At 37.5% G+C, this 16977-nt stretch overlaps 1 protein-coding gene across 1 annotated transcript; it reads left to right on the top strand.

Moving 5' to 3' along the window:
• The first annotated feature begins 6 nt into the window (after nt 1–6).
• Nucleotides 7–16913, top strand: SNAP23 (synaptosome associated protein 23). The gene is made up of 8 exons (XM_052696125.1): nt 7–130; nt 5062–5167; nt 5774–5815; nt 7513–7561; nt 8324–8441; nt 11633–11785; nt 12327–12471; nt 14459–16913. Exons 2-8 carry the CDS (start codon nt 5111–5113, stop codon nt 14522–14524), a joined length of 630 nt encoding a protein of 209 aa, XP_052552085.1. The 5' UTR covers nt 7–130; nt 5062–5110; the 3' UTR covers nt 14525–16913.
• Nucleotides 16914–16977: the final 64 nt, after the last annotated feature.

Consider the following 16977-nt stretch of genomic DNA (forward strand, 5'->3'; position numbering starts at 1 on the left):
CCGCTTCCGGAGCAGCCGTGACGCTTCGCGGGGGTGGGCGCGGACGACGGGTGGGACATGGACTCTTAAGGGGAGGCTGGAGGCGGCTGGGCTCGGCCTGAGGGCGGCGGCGTAGCGGCCTCCGGGAGCGGTAGGTTTGTGGTGGGGCAGGCCTGGGTTCTGTGGCTTTCTCTGCCTTGGGTTGGGCGCGGCCCAGAGGCTCCGGTTCCCATTTCTGCCCTTCGGCCGGGGGCTCCCGAGGCGCTGCGGCAGGAGGCCTTGTCTCAGCTCTCCCCGCTCGCAGCCCGCGGGTTCTGCGGGAGGAGTCTCCGCCAATCCTGTGGGCAACTGGAGCAGCCCTGGCTCCGTGCCTTTGTCAGCCGTGCGCCTCGCGCTGTGGGGAGCTGTGGTGTTAGCTCGCACTGTCTCTTACGGTCTTTTTTTTCCGAGTGGAGCACACCTCCTGTCCAGCGACAGCAGTTGATCTGACAGCCTAGGCCGCTGAGGTGGGGGAACTTCGGAAACCACTTTGTGCAACTTCTCTGGCCGCTGACCTTCCCCTTTTTCACTCCGTGAAAGGACGGCACTGAACAGCTGGGTAGTGCTTTACTTCTCCTTTGTGACCAAACCTGGTGCTATGCTGCAAACTGCAGCACTGCATCAAAAGGCATTTTTCAAGATAAGAGCTAATGGCCTCAAGTTGTGCTGGAGGATGTTCAGGCTGGATATTAGGAAAATCTCAGAAGGAGCAGCGGGGCATTGGCATAGGGCTACCTGAAGATATGGTGGAGTTACTGAACCTGGAGGTCTTTAAAGAAGACAGATGGTAGATGTGGCACTGAGAGACATAGCTGAGTGGGCATGATGGGGATGGGCTGGTGGTTGGGCTAGGTGGGTGATCTTTTCCAACCTTAATGATCCAATGATTTTAGGGCGAAGGAGCAGCCTCCTGTGGTACCAACTGCTCTATTTGTTGTCTTGAACCATTAATTGGTTATTGACAGACCAGTAATTAACACATCTGAGTGCCTGAGCTCCTCTGTCCTGCATGTCTTTCGATTGCTAGTTGTATATTGCTGTGTGTGCCCCTAGAAGAAACAATATGTGTTGCTGACTGTACGTGTTTCTAAGATTGGTTGTTAACTTGTGTTGGCCAATAATTAATTTGGAAGAGGTATCACGAGGCTTTTCCAAGGACAGACATGGATTGTTGAGAGGATGTGGAGCTTGACACAACACAGAGAGGAGGTGGTATTGCTAGCGCCTATTCTTCAGCTATCGCCTCTGTGCAGTGTGCTCAGGAAGCTGATAAGATAGAGCAGGAAGCCTGCAGAGTAGTGTCTTGTTCTTAGTCGTGGCCTCCTCCCTCAGTGTTACAGATGTTTTGTTCATTTATCTTGTAGCCATAATAGCACAGAGGAGTACATTCTGATGCTGATACCTTGTACCATGCTGTATTAGATGGGCTGAATTTCAGCTGCCTAACAAGCACAATAACTTCTTGTTTGTCTAAGGAAATGTTGGGGGGGGGGGGGGGGGGGACGACCCAACAAATAATTTCTTCCACATTGGCAATATGAAATTTGGGGGAGGGAGGAGAGGGGGAGAAGCAAAACCAAATTAATCCAAAGTTGCCTATTCTGTAAACTGTCTAGTTTTTAATCTTTGCAAAAAGGCAAACAAAATCATAAATAATGGCCAGATTTTTCTAAAAATATTGCTTCATTCATTTTCTATTTTATGGGAAAGACAGCTGCTGACTTAGTCAGTGAAGTACCTGAGAGCATCTGTGCTCAGCAGGTGCTGTACCAATTCACTGCTGGCTGAAATTACAACTCGTGAGCTCCTAGCTTTCAGTCAGTTGTTGCAACAGCAGGATTATGTCATCTTGTTTTTCATGCCTTTGTGATGAGATTATTCATTAAAAGGCAGAGACTGCATTTTTCAGTCATATTTAATATTTCTGTCTTCATACTTGTATTAAACAGCAATTGAAAGTGACCTGGGAATTATAAGATATTAAAATTTTATTTGCTAGTATCCTTAATAGGGGTTTATGTTAAAAAGGGGAAGTAGATGATTTATTTTCTAATTTACCTGAAAAGAAGAGGTCATGAAATATGAGCATTTGGAAATCGAAGGAATAGGCTTTTTTATATCACAACTTGCTGGAAATTAGTAACATGGAAATACATGGAAACATAAATCTCAGTACAGGAAAGACATTGGGGTGCTAGAGCATGTCCAAAGAAGGGCGACAATGCTTGTGAAGGGCTTTGAAAATATGCCCTACAAGACTGAAGGAACTGGGGCTGTTCAGTCTGGGGCAAAGGAGGCTGAGCGGAGACCTTATTGCTCTCTTCCAATATCAGAAAGGTGCTTACAGTGAGAGTAGGGCTGGTCCCTTCTCACTGGTGACAGAATGAGGGGAAATGGCCTTAAGTTGTGCCAGGGTGAGTTTTGGTTGGATATCAGGAAACAGAAAACAGAAAAACAGAAAAGGTTAAGCACTGGAATAGGCTTCCCAAGGATGTGGTTGAGTCACCATCTATGGATGTGTTTAAAAACCATTTGCATGTGGTGTCCAGGGACACAGTTTAGTGGAGGGTTGTTAGAGTTAGGGTAGTGTAGTTAGGTTGTGATTGGACTCAATGATCTTTAAGGTCTTTTCCAACCTGAGTGATTCTATATGTGTGAAAGTTTTCATTTATTTCAAAATGTGTTATTTTAGAGGAATGGGAGAAATTATTGACTAATTGTATTGATGTTTTTAAAATGCAGTCTTATGCTGAATGCTGCTTTAAAACAGCTATCCAGTTTCCAGGTGCAGACTATAATTACATCTCAACAGGCATTTTTGTAGGCCTTCTAATCACCTGCAATTGGTTTAAATCCAGAGATCTGGAGGACAGGAAATTCTTATGGATTTTGAGTGCTTCAGAAAGCATGACATGAATATACTGCGACTTGTTTTAGAAGGAAGCACTTTTTTTTTCCCATGGGGCCAATAAGCCTTACACTTTCTTTACAGCTGGTACTGAAGAAAAGCATGTTCGAGTAGTGTGTAAATGGTCTGCTATAGCTTTTGTTACTTTAGACGTATTATTTATAAGCCTTGAAAAAGGCTTGTAATTTAAAAGACTGAGAAGACTATGAAATATCACATATGATGACTTCTGAAACTTGCTTACTTTTACACTCCAGAACTGGGAACTGAGTGTTGGTATGACTCAAGTTAGATAAAGAAACTCCTAAAATGCTTCAGGTGCTTCATGGGTGTGAAAACTTACCAAATGAAGCTCTCTTAGCCAATGATGCTTTGAAGAGGTCTGACACCATGCAGATAGGAGCCCCAAAGTGCCTCTCCTGTCATTACTTCCCTTACAGAAATTATTTTGTTGAATGTTTTAAGCTGTTCTATAAAATCTCCTTTACCATCTCTTTCCTAGCCTTCTCCAACCTTAAGACTTTGTATAGGAGAGTGAATTTAAGGTTTTTCTGAGCTTCTGGAGCCACTGACTTTGAATACATAGCAAGTGGAGAAAGTCTGTGTTCCTTTCTCTTATCTCATTGTTCCTCTTGTCCAAAGGGTAGAAGTAACTTAATTCTAGTCCATCCTCAGCAACTTCCATAAAAGCTAGAATATTATGGTCCAAATTATAGTAGTAAGCTTATAGGATGTCCTACAGTAATTAACATCAACTTGTGGACAGATAATGTCTTATCTGAAGCTTGTCAGAACTGGAATTTCCAAGAACTTTCTTTCACACCTCATTTTCCAGAATAAAGCATAGCAGAGAAGAGAAAATGGATTCTTGTGATCTGTGTTTGTTGGCATGCTGCCTTTGTTTTGTTGATGAATTTTCATTTTTACGGAGTTAATTTTCATTTTATGGGATAGTTAAGCTGTTTGCTGTCTCCTAACTTTGTAGAAAAGCTTCAACGCCCATTACTTCAATAAAATTAGCTTTTCATTTCAAGCCTAGGTGTACACTGCTTGTGGGTGCCAATGTTCCTATAGGAGTGGTGGGCTAAGAGGGCTGTTCCACTGGAATGCGTTAAACTGTAATCCTTGTATGCTGATAACTGAGCAAATATTGCAGAGCACTTCTTAACAACAAGGTAAATATGGCTGACTACCTACTTTTAAAAAGAAATTCTACTTTGCTTTTAGGCAAATGGAGATAAAGATCCTTGTGAGACATGTCTTGTTTTTTCTTTGAAATTTCTCTCAGCCATAGTAATGAACTAGAATAGCAAAATGTTTTTCTTAAGTAAAATAATTAAGCGACTGTGTGGTGAAGACCTGAGTATTCCTTATTAATGTAAGTTGTGTTCAATTGGAATAGCTGAGCTCTTCCAGTAAAAATCACCTCGCCTTAATTGTAACTCCAGGAATGTCTTGGGACATCTCTATCTGCTGGACACCAGAGCTACTGTGCAGGTTGTATGCTTGTCTGTGAAAAGCATAGCTGGCCAGCTCAAATAAATATAATTACAGCTTTTGAGTCCTTTAATGAATCAGTTTTGGTTATTCAGTTTGAAACAGATTTTGTAATCAAGTTGTAAAGAGTATGCTTTATTAGCAGGGAGATGCATCTTTGCCATATCTCAAATGGCAGTGGCTGAAAAGTGAAGGTGGGTAAGCTTGCTGTGAAGTCTAGAGAAACCAAACATGAGAAATGAAAGTCTAGACAAACCAAACTGATGAGAAATGACTGGAAAGTAGCACAGGTAAAAGGTACAGCTACAAGATAGTCAGAACATTTGCATCAAAGTGTAATGAGTGCTTTTGTTTGGCTTCTACCCACAGAGGTCAGTTGCCATAGCAAGTGTGAATTGAAAATGTGAACCACCACTGTAGACAGTTTTGCTTCACAACAGGCAGAATGCTTCAGGTGTCCAAATAGGAGCATCAGAAGAGAAGTACAGGCATATTAGCAGAACAATTCCTAGTGCCTTCTGAACATGTGTTGTGCTGTGAAAAATGCTGTTTGGACTTCAATTCTGTGATTCTGTGACTTGTACAGTATGAATACTTGAAGTAGTTCTAAACGTTGAACTGGTATCTCTTATTTACAGTGTGAAGACTCTCTTTAATTTGATTACTTGTGAGTGATAGCTCCTCATCATGGCTGAACTATCGCCTGAAGAAATCCAGCTGAAGGCCAACCAGGTCACTGATGAGGTAAGTATTTTAAGAAGCTGCATGGGGTTAGAGCAGTTACATGGCAAGATTATGGTATCCTTTAAAGACAATCTAGAGTGATGGTTCTGCAAGGATATAGCAGAATGTTTCCAATCACTCTCTTGGTAAGTACTGAAGCTGAGGCTATTCCTGAAAGTAACAATGAATTTTAAACTTCTCAATTGTAAGGCCACCCGCTTGATTGAGTACTCACTACCCAGTCCTGATTGCTGAGAAAATACAGGTTGAGTGCCCTTCCTAATCCTCTTGCTATTTCATGCATCTAATTCCTTTCTAATGAGTTTTATAAAAGGAGAAGTAAATGTATTTTTACTTGGACTTTCACTTGGGACAAGCAGAGTACTAGTGAATTCTGGAAAGGCAAAAGTTTACTAGTCACTGGGGAGAACTTAAAAAAAAAAAAAAAAAAAAAAGACCAAAAAACAACACAGATGTAGCCTACTAGGTTTTTATAGCTGCATATTGGAAGGGCTTGTGACCCTGCCAGTATGTAAACTAGTTGATTTACTGCAATGAACTGATAAGTAACTTTTTCTAGGACTGATATATGCTGTTAATACATTCATAACATTCTTTTCTTCCTAGTCTTTGGAAAGCACAAGGAGAATTCTTGGCTTGGCCATTGAGGTAAGGAAAAGCTTTTGAATTCCTTAGGGATGTATAAATTTGAATAAGCAGAAACATTCTAACTGCCACAGAGTGATCTTCATTGCTTTTTCTTTTTCCCAAACTTTTTTTTTTTGAGACATTTGAGTTACAATGACTTCATATAATGTGAAAGCCATTAGGCTTGAGTCTCAAAATGAATATTGTATTTTTGACTGTTCTCCTTCTAAGCAAAATGGTCAAATCTCCAGATGTTTCAGATCAGTTGTAAACACTCATCTGTCACAGATGGCTTTGGCTGCTTCATTGCTTAGTTCTCAAAACAATTAATGTTTTTTTCCCCTCTATCCCTTAGTGCTTAGTAGGGTGTGGCAGGGTAGTAGAGAGCAGCGCTGCTTTTGCTTCTTCCTACACAAAAGTTTTCTGCTTATCCCTTCTTACCATCTGTTCCCTAGTTATTTTTTTTAAAAGCAGTGAGGTATGATAAACTCTTAACACCCTTGTCCATTACCTGAAACAAATCTGTATTTCGGGTCTATCTGGATGATACTATCAGTGAGTTCCTCTATGCTTCTATGACTTGTGTATCCCATTGTAAAAAAAATAAATAAAAACCCCAACCTATAGAAAGCTTACTTTTTATTTTCAGAAATGCATAATGAAGAGCAGATCCCTGGAGAATCAATTCTGTTAGAGATAATAAAGCTTATGTGGTTCAGTTGAGACTTTTGCTAGTACTTGTGCATGCTGTGGGCAAATGGGAATGCAGAGACTGAGCAGTAAAGCTAATGACTACTTCTAGCCCAGAAGATGAGATGACTTCTTGTCTATGTGAGATTAGTTAAAAATTAATCCTACAAATGAGAACATTAGAGTTTAATCAGTACTGCTTTAGAACCTACACTCGCATCCAGATGGTAGCAGACTGCATGGAACAAAGATGCTGCTGTTATCAATAGGATGCTTGATTTAGTATGGCCTAATGAATTCCTCTCAAACATGGATGTCAAAAACACACAATGCAACAAGATTGTATCTTCTAGTGTCACATTTTGGCAATTCTTAGAAGCTTAAATAATGCTTACCACAGTTCTGAGCTGCAAGTTTACTGTAAAATGTGGGTGTAAACTTGTTTGCTAAACTGAAGACTTTGAGCCAGTGAAGAGCTGTAGCTTGGTATGTCCCTCACTAACAATTTGTTTTTGCCAAGTGATGGGCAAGTTTCTTCCTGATACCTTCTAAATTCCCGACAAGGGTTTTCCAGGGTTTGTCTTATTGGTTTTTCAAAATTACTTACTTTCACTTGTGACTTCCAGGACTAAAAGTTTTTTTCAGTTCTACTGAAAGCTATAGGGATAAAGAATGAATTAAATGCCGCTTATTAAAACAAGATATGGCTAGGTTTTGTTTTTCTTTTTTTTTTTTTTTTTTTTTTAGCTTGACCTTGATATAGTTCAATCTTAAGTATTGTAATCAATTTTTATCTTGTTTTAATAATAGTTAAAAAATATTAAGTGATATGGCATAACAGGTAAGAACGTTGTCAGCCTAACAAGATCAAATTTGAAGATTAGTGTAACTTTACTATAGAAGCTATTTCATAGCACTGTGTTTTATTACAAACTTGTCTGACTTGTCAAACTTATTTTGGAGATATTCTTATCTTGCACTGATGTATTGAAATGGCTTTGTATCACCAAATAACTTTCTTTGTGCAGTCCCATGATGTTGGCGTCAAGACTATCGCCATGCTGGATGAACAAGGAGGTGAGTTCTTCCTCCCAGTGCTAATGACCAGTTCTATAGCTGTAAGAAAAAAAACTATCATTGAAGTGTTGTGGAAACTAAAGGCTTGTTCAAGACCTTTATGTGAAAGTAGATGGCAAGTGATAGGATAAAAAAATCATCTCAAGTTGTACCAGGACAAGTTTAAATTGGATAGTAGGAAGAATGCTTTTGTAGAGAGTGTTCTAGCATTGGAATGTGCTCACATGGGACGTGGTACAGTCCCCATCCCTGGAAGTGTTTAATAAGTGCATGGACATGACACTAAGGGATATGGTTTAGTGATGGGACTCAGGTTGCTGTGATGATCTAGAAAGTCTTTTCCAGTCTAGTTAACTGATTCAAAAAATGAATCCAGTCTATTAATTGGGTACTCTTACGTACTTGTAGCATTAAGATAAAGTAGTTAAGAAATCAAATTAGTTACAATGTAATGAGGCCTCTGTTACGGAAGCAGTTTCTTTCCACTGTGATGTGACTGTAACTGTCTGCATTTCTTCTAAAAGCAGCAACCAAAGTGCTGTTCTGAGGATAAGGTAATAAATGTTTTAATACAGTAAAAATAAAAACCAATTTCCTTTAATTTCTTTCTACAAAAGAAATGTCAGAGGGCAGGAAAGCAAATGAGATTTCAGCCTGATATAAAGATGGAACTGAAGCTTATAGATACCTGCTTGAAAGGAATGCATATACAACGTGCCCATGAATGTTTGTATTTATTCTGGATAATTGTTTCTCTTTTAGAACAGCTAAATCGCATAGAAGAAGGCATGGACCAGATAAATAAGGATGTGAGAGAAGCTGAGAAAACGCTGACGGAGCTCAACAAATGCTGTGGACTCTGTGTCTGTCCTTGTAACAGGTTAGTTAAATTGGTTTGTGGGTCTGAAATTCTAGAGTATTCCCAATAGCTACTGCTTTCAGAGGTGGTCTTTTATAAGAGCTAAAGAAAACAATTGTTTGTTTGTTCTGGTTTGTAGAGATGCACTATCATAATCCTATGAGTAAAGCTAAAGCATACTTCATCTAACCATAGATTTTGCTCCTTTCACTGTAAATGTAGCTACTCTGTATCATTCTGTAAATTATACCCTAATCTGTATAAAGCTAGGTGATTCTGAAATGCACTTGGTAGAACATTGCAAGTACATATATAAATGTACTAAATACTTAGATAAAAGCTTAGAATGCTGGACAATTCAATGTTAGAATTAAATATCTTGGAAGAAGACTTACTCTTCTTTTTCGAGTCACAATAGTGATTTTCTAGTATTTAGAAAAATATATTAATGCTTTAGGAAAAAGTAGGATAACAGATCTTGAATTTAGAGATTAAAGCTTTCACTAGTGACTATGCAAATTCTTGCAGACTTGCTTCACAGTACTTCAGTGTCATCTCTGTGTTTCTGTTTGCTTTTAGCTCTTTAGTGTAACTGGGGGGGAAAAAACCTAGAAGAACCAATTTATTATTCTGCTGAGAGGTAGCATAAAACTAGGTAAAAATTCCTTGGAGTAGCGAGTCTACTTATTTCACCAAATAATACTTCAGAAATCTTTTTTAGGATAGATACAGATATGGTCTTTGAGACTGAAAAATCTTAGTATCTTGAAAAAGGAGGTAGTTCTGCCTTCTAGATAGATGTGCTTACTATTTTATATTAACTGTATCAAGCTGATGGACTTCAAGCATTTTCATATATACAGTCTTTCTTTTCTGTAGTTGGCAGTCTTATTTCACTGAAATTAATTAAGCTACTTACTGGCACTAAGTGAACTTTGAATTTGTGAATGGCTATGGCATTCCAAATACAAAAATAACAAAAGAAATAGTGCTGGGTACCAAAATGAGCAGAAAATTTTATGTAGAAAAACTTGTGAGATAAGCAAGTGGAGGACAATGAAGAGGAAAATCAATGTCTTTACTGCTATATCAGATGCTTTATTAATGTCTGAGATACTTGCCAACTGGCTATCTCCAAAGCTTTTTTAAAATGTAAATCAGAACATTTAATTCAATAGTTTAGGTTTTTCTATTTTTCACTAGGCTTAATCAGTTTGTTTATAAAGGCTTTGTGATAATGTGAGATACTAGCAGTACTCATATAATCTGTATACTAATCCGATTTACCTGTTCACTGGTCTTTACTGTTCTTCTCTGTTCTCTTCTAACACTGATGCTTGCTTTCTAAAAATGAAGACTAGGATGAGAAGCTGTATTCATTTAACTGGGGAAAGCGGATTTTAGGACAAGGTCAGTCTTATTAGTGCAGCATGTGCATTTAACCAGTTGTCTAAAGCAGTGCTTCTGTTGGATGTGTGCTTGCATGTGCATGGTATCTGCATGCAGGTCTCCTTGGAACTGTGATGTGTTGTAATACTGTGTGGACAGAAAATGACAATTATCACGGGTTGCATTAGCTGTGGCAATACTGACCTATTACTTGAACCCTTGCTGCTTTGACAAGCTGTGTAGATTGCCTTACCCTTACAGAAACAAAACTTGAGAAAAGTGAATGCATAGTAACTTTTTTTAAAAGTTCTTAAAATATTTAGCAGTGAAAGCAGTGAGAGGTTTTGTTCTTAACTATATTTAAGCAATTTGTTTCTAGCTGTCTTTTAGCTATTTTAGATGAGAAAGTACTTTTCAGGCTGCTTGTCTTTTCTCAATAAGGTTTTTGCTGTTACCTCTGACACTGAATACTGTGATAATTCAAAAGACTAGTGTAAAAATCTCACCTGCTGCTGCAACATTCTCATGAATGAGATTAAAATATAATGCTCAAGCTATTTGCAGCAAACCTAAGGAGATCTTGAAGGCTGTATACACCCAGAATTGACTAGCTCAGGATTCTACTAGGTGCAACCTTTCTGTTATGAATTGAGAGCTGACGCCTTTACTTTCTCTCAATGTATTTATACTAGATTATATTTCATAGAATAATAGAATGATCTGGGTTGAAAAGGACCATAATGATCATCTACTTTCAGCCCTTCTGCTATGTGCAGGGATGCCAACCACTAGACCAGGCTGCCCAGAGCCACATCCAACCTGGCCTTGAATGCCTGCAGGGATGAGGCATCCAAAGCTCCTATAAGCATTTCCTATCTTGATTATATAAATGTCAAAGGAATGAGAAGGGAATATCTCTTCATTCTAGCAACTTTACATCTCTTCAAGTATGAAACATCTGGGCTACTGATGTTAAAGGCACTACAAATATTGAATTACCTGTAGTTAGATGTAAAGAAAGATACAGTACATTGGTTTTCACATGTTTCCAGGGAAGTGATAGTAGTGTCTGGATTATATAGCATAAACATGAAAATGACAGCACACAAGTTGAACATTAGAATATTCTTCTCAAAATATGTTCTTTAGAGTTCGTGAGATGTTACCCCAATGTAAATCACTTTTCTGTTATATTTTCTTCCAGTCTTGTTTTTGTAGCTACGATTCTTAAGATTGCTTCATGTTAGTGTTTTATGGTTGTTTTGTTTGCTCTTGAATTATGTAGTAAAAGTAATAAAAGTATAATGGTAAATTTTAGAATGAAGCAGCTGTATAGTATTATTTTGAAATGTTTCTCAGGTCTGTTTTTATTAACTTTAAAAAGAACTTCAGTGTAGAAGTTGTTGGTCAAATCGGTTGAGAGTAAGATTGATCTTGCATAGTATAGCTTCTTTATCCCTTCCCTGAAAAGTATTTATGCCCAACTAGAGATTAACTTTTGTTCTAAATACAACTTCTTGACAATATGAACTTTCCTGATACTGTTGTAAGCCTCCTGTATTCTGCTAAAGGATACTACTTAACTAAGGAAGGTATTGTGCCTATATAAATGTGAGACAAGATTAGCCAACTGTCCATAGAGTAACTTGGTTATGCTTGTAGTATTCTGAGAAACTATAAAAAGCTTTGTCTTGTTAGTACATAAAAATCTGTCTTTAGGGCCCAAGACAAGTGTTTCTGACAATTCTAGATTAATGGGGAGCCTCAATCAGAAAACCATTTTTTTGATAGAGTAGTTCAGATTTCTGATTTTTATGGAGTAGGACAAAGAACTTCGAGTCTACCAAAGCATACAGAGCAACCTGGGGAGATGGAACAGAGAACTCAGCAGATCATGTGATATCCATGCAGCCAAGAAGCATGAATCAGCAACAGACACAGAATTCTAGAGGACCAAGTGGTGGATATATTACAAGGTTTGTTTCCTCATTTATGAATCCCAAATACAGAAATCATAAGGTTCCTTCAGACAGATTTTAGATGAAGTTGCTAAATAAAGTTTTGTCCTGTTATTTGGAATATCTATTATTACTTTGAGAGGAGGTGGAGGTGGCAAGAATGAAATAATACAGTACTGAAAGCATACATCTTGCACTTCCTTACTCTACAGTGAGAACTGTAGGGCTCCAATGAAAGTTACAGAGAGTAATGTTTTGGTGTTTTTTTTAAAGTGAAATACTGTCATACAATTATAAGACAAACTAATGTCTTCTGATGTCTCAAATTTTCTCTAGTAGCTACTGTTTTAAACTAAGGAATTTCTTTCTAATAATGAATAATCTAAAACTCTCCTTTTAATGGACTGTTTGCTTAGAATGTGTAGTTTTCAAATGTTAGAAACATACCTTGGCTTCAATAGCTAGCTTTTGGATGACTGAAATAACAAAAATACTGAAGTTTCGATAAAGAAAAGCATGTTCATTCTTCTTGGAAATTCTGTTTTTGTTGTTTGAAAAGGATAACAAATGATGCCAGAGAAGATGAAATGGATGAAAATCTTGCTCAAGTAGGAAACATTCTTGGAAATTTAAAAAATATGGCTTTGGATATGGGCAATGAGATTGATGCACAGAATAAGCAAATAGACCGGATAAATGTAAAGGTAAGTGTCAAAGGTATTCTCTGCCTTCAGCCTATGTTGACAACTTCCTGTTACTAAGAAGTGATAAAGAATAGACTCACTCTTATCTTCCAGCATTTGCAGTAAAATACACAATTAAGATCATACAGTCCTGTAGTTGTAGTGATATAAACAATGATCTTAGTGTTCTGTTATGCAGCTGAAAATTCAAATATTTTCAAATTCAAGAATCTTTAAAAATAAAAAAAGTCTTAATATGGTACAGGTAACTTGTTTATTCTAGAAATAATTAATTTGTACTTATCAAACATTCTGACATGCATTGGAAATAAACTGAGGGCCTATTGCTTGCAGGTAATTTTTCTGTGTGTGGGAGAGAATAGTGTGTTTCTTTTGTTACTGTTTGTTAAATAATAGCAACTCTTTTGGAATTACTCTTAAAAACAAACAAAAATCCCACAAACCACGGTCCTTTTCTATTATCAGAAGGTAATTCTTTGTCTTAATTCAAAGTCTCTTGAGGTATGTCCATTAGAAATATGTTCCTGTGCATCTACAAAATCCTATTTTACTCTTATCTGTGCATTACGTTAGTCCCAGACAGTAACATCTTTCTGCATCCCATCGTAACCTGGTGTTAAAGGTAAACTTCCCTAAATGGATAAATAGTATAAGTGTTTTTATAAGGGGCTTTCTTTCAGTGGGCAACTTGTGAGGAAGTTTAGCCATGTTTTAGGAATCCCCATCTTCTGAACTGAATAGAAGCTTTTTAACAGTCTCTCCAATAAAGGGTACAGAAGTTTAATGAATGGTGTGTATGAGACATTTTAAAAAGCAGAAGTGGGTACACATTGCTGTGTACTTATAAAATGAAGTGCAATTGCAGGTCAAAAGGTTTTTCTGAAAAACCCCATAGGATTAACGATATCAAATATACAGAGCCACATAGGCTAGTGTGACATAAATGCTGCTGATATTATTTATGTCAGCATCTCGGTTTTGTCTTAACAGTGAAATTTTATGACTTAGGTCAGGTGTTCTTTATTAGCAGTTCCAGGAAGCACTGCGGATATTTCTACAGTAAGCGCTTCGAAGATCACAGCATTCAGGCTCCATTACATTTCCACAGATAGTACATACTCATCAATTACCTGTGAGATAATTAACATACACACCTATCTCAGGTAGTGATTTATGAGGTTTCCAGTCTTCTATTCCATGGTCTCATCTAGCATCCTTTTAGTACTATGACAGTCCAATCTACAGCCTTTTACTTCATCCAGTAGTCTTCCTCAGTCACTCTCTAGATGAACTTCATGGGTGCGTGCTTAGTAGAAGAATACCTATTATAAGTAATTTATAAGTACGAAAATTGTAACATTTGCTCACTTGGCACTTGGCCTTTTTTCTGGACATCTGTTCATCCTTGGATAGAGATAAGTTTGGCAAGCTGTCTTTTAATGACATATATTGGCATGTTGGAAGATAATGAGGATAGAGGGGAGTATCTTGCATCCCAACCTACTCCCAGAGTGAGACAATTCCTTTTTGTGTGGAGGCCATGGCTGCTTTGATGTTTGACAAGCCTACTCATATTGTTATTGTCTCTTTTGCTGAAGGTCTCATATTAAAACAGAATAGTATTACAGCATGCTTTCTAGTGTATAGTGCTACTTATGTAACTATTCACATTTAAAAGCTATTACAGTTTTGCATGCAAGAACTAATCACATGATACAACAGTTCAACAACTATATTTCTAAAAATATGCTATTAAAATGTATGGTGTAGCTACTTTTTCAAATCAGCTATTTCTAGAAACACGTTATGAAATATATTGTGGCTTCCTACCTTTTCAAATCAATATTTTATATAAAATCTAACTTATAAAAGAAATTGCTTCCTTTATATTTACCATAATACTGCAACTCAGGAGTTTGTGTCAGTTTGAATTCTTAAACTGTTTTGTGTGTGGTTTGCAAATGACCTATACACTTGTCTTTTTCAGGCAGATACAAATAGAGATCGCATTGAGCAAGCCAACATCAGAGCGAAGAAACTCATTGACAATTAGAACCTATTGTAGTTGTTCAGTGACACTGTCTCTCCATCTTCAAGCCACCATATTCATGGATCTGTGAAACTTCTCTACTCTGAAATAAGAGGGGGCTGGGAAAAAATGAAATCTACCTTTTCTATAGGGATTTTTTTTAATTCATGTAGACATGGTTTTTGACTCCAAGAAAGTAGTCAGCGTAACTTTCTTCTACTCATTTGCCTTCACTTTCTTAAACTGCTCAGGGCTGGAAGTGTCATGGCTTTGAGAACCTCCTTGCATGTTTTACTCCCCCTCTCAGTCTCTTTTCTTGCATCCAAAATACAATTCATTACTGAAGTTGAATAAGCAGGGTAATGTGAATTCACAGTTGTGGAAAGCTGGAGAGGGCACTTTGCACTGTTTGAAATACCTCATAACTTGAGTGTCTTCAATGAAATAGGGACTTGGTGAGTATTGTTCGACTTACATCTCTAAGCAGGCTAACCACAGTTTCACAGTTCAAACCACAACTGGTTTGAGGTTGGGCTTATGGACTACAGAATTCAAGAGCCCACTAATTACTACTTCTGGGTTGAGGGCTTTAAAAACACTTCTTAAACACGCAAACTTTAATGTAAAGCTAACTGGAGGGGTATACAGATTTCCATTTCTTTACTGTAAATTGACATTTGGAAGTTATGACTAGGAAACGATGTTCCGTTTTTCTAGTAATGTTTGTGGTATGTGTTGATATATCTGGTCTAAAACCTATGTGCATGTGAGTAGATCACAAAACAAAAAAAGTCCCCAAAGCATTTATTTGACAGAAAACTTTGTCCACAGTCTGAAAGTTAGCTTTGAAGTGTTTAATGCATGTTAACTGGAAGGATCTGAATAGAAACAGAATAGAAAAGCATGCAGCTTTCTCATATCCCATATTGTATTCTGTTTTGGCTAGTTGTTGCTGAAGTTCAGTTCAGGCCTTTCTCCATTGAAATAGAATGACTGAGATTGAGTATGGTTTGTCCTCAGCAGTGACTTTAGGGGAGCTTTTTAAAATTACCAAAAGCAAAGATCATCTTGTTATGATACTACTTTGTCACGGGTCTGGAAGAAGCAGTACATGTATGTAGGATCTGTTTGCTAGTTCCAAATAAACTAGTTCTGAATAGATTCTTGACTAGCTTATTATTTCAGGCCTTGGGACTGGCAGCTGGAAATACTTGATATGAGTTGCTTAAAACTAAAAAGTTCCTATTCTGCTGCAGAATAGAAGACCAGTTGAGTGGAGGTACAGCTGTCATCTCTGTAGTCAAACCAAAATGCTTTTCCGCTTCCAATATACCCAGATTTATTCCCAGGGCTTTTGACAGTCCACAGGTATCTTGTAACCATTAATAGTAAATCCTCGGGCTAAAGAGATTACAGTAACCGCTGAAATGGAGATGTAATGAATGTATGTAACATTTCTGGTTTCCAGTAGAAATACAATTTGTGTATAGTATATTAACTAGTATATTCTCAGTTTGCTCCCAGTACAACCTGATATTAAACAAAAATCAAAGAAAACAACTAACCAAAGGATGGAGCTGCTGCATGTGGTAAATTGGCCAGTGATAGATGTTCTTATGTAAGACACCAATTTTATGGGGTCTGGTTACTTAAATGCTAGATATTGGCTTCTGACGGTTCTTGGAAAGATAATGAATTATAAAAGCTCCTATTGTTAATGCTTAAAAACACAAGTAGCAAAAAAGTACTTATTATAATTTTACTATATGATATTCTTATAACCTTTTGTGTGGGAAAGCACCAGGGATTAGAATTTGTGACATTTTTGGGATGGTCATCTTGTTTTCCTTCCTACAAACTTCAGGTTAACTGAAGGAATATTTGCTGCTGATCACGAAAGCAAAGCATGCATTACCTGTGATCATCATCTGGAACAGAAAACTAAAGCATTTGCCTTATTGTACTTAGAACAGTGCAAGGCTGCTCTGTAGCATCTTGAAATGTTTTTTTTTCCTTGCGACAAGTCTATGTTCTTGATCTTCCCTGAGCATTAAGCACGAATTGGATGAGAGACTGTTGTGATTGGTACACAGAATCTTAATACTGCAATGAATATCACACAAGGAAATAACTCTAAGCTTGAGTATTATGTAAGTATCAATATTTTCTGATGCAGCAAGAGCCAAACCTGTCAGGGAGCTGGTGCTTTAATGTAAATGAACAATGCAGTCTGCTTCTTGAATCATCTTACTGTTGTCTGTAGAATAGATGCTTACTTTCCAAGTTTGTGGGATGTAATCAAAACTTGTACATCTTTATATTTCTGAATACTATTAAGAATGAAGGTTTACAGTTTCTGCTTTTGATTGTTAAACTGCATATTGTGCACAAAATACATACTTTTATAACTGAATGTGTTTTAGAACTATTTTGTCTTATTTAGAAATGTCTTTGTTTAGTTTCCTGTCCTTGAAAAA

Source organism: Tympanuchus pallidicinctus, unplaced genomic scaffold (assembly GCF_026119805.1).
Source record: "Tympanuchus pallidicinctus isolate F22 unplaced genomic scaffold, pur_lepc_1.0 scaffold3, whole genome shotgun sequence".
Lineage (NCBI taxonomy): Eukaryota > Metazoa > Chordata > Aves > Galliformes > Phasianidae > Tympanuchus > Tympanuchus pallidicinctus.

Excerpts from the sequence above, each read along its gene's own strand:
- SNAP23 (XM_052696125.1), top strand. The coding sequence starts at position 5,111 with ATGGCTGAACTATCGCCTGAAGAAATCCAGCTGAAGGCCAACCAGGTC. Across the intron at positions 8,442-11,632 it reads TGTGTCTGTCCTTGTAACAG|GACAAAGAACTTCGAGTCTA; the intron begins GTTAGTTAAATT and ends TTTATGGAGTAG. Across the intron at positions 12,472-14,458 it reads TAGACCGGATAAATGTAAAG|GCAGATACAAATAGAGATCG; the intron begins GTAAGTGTCAAA and ends TGTCTTTTTCAG.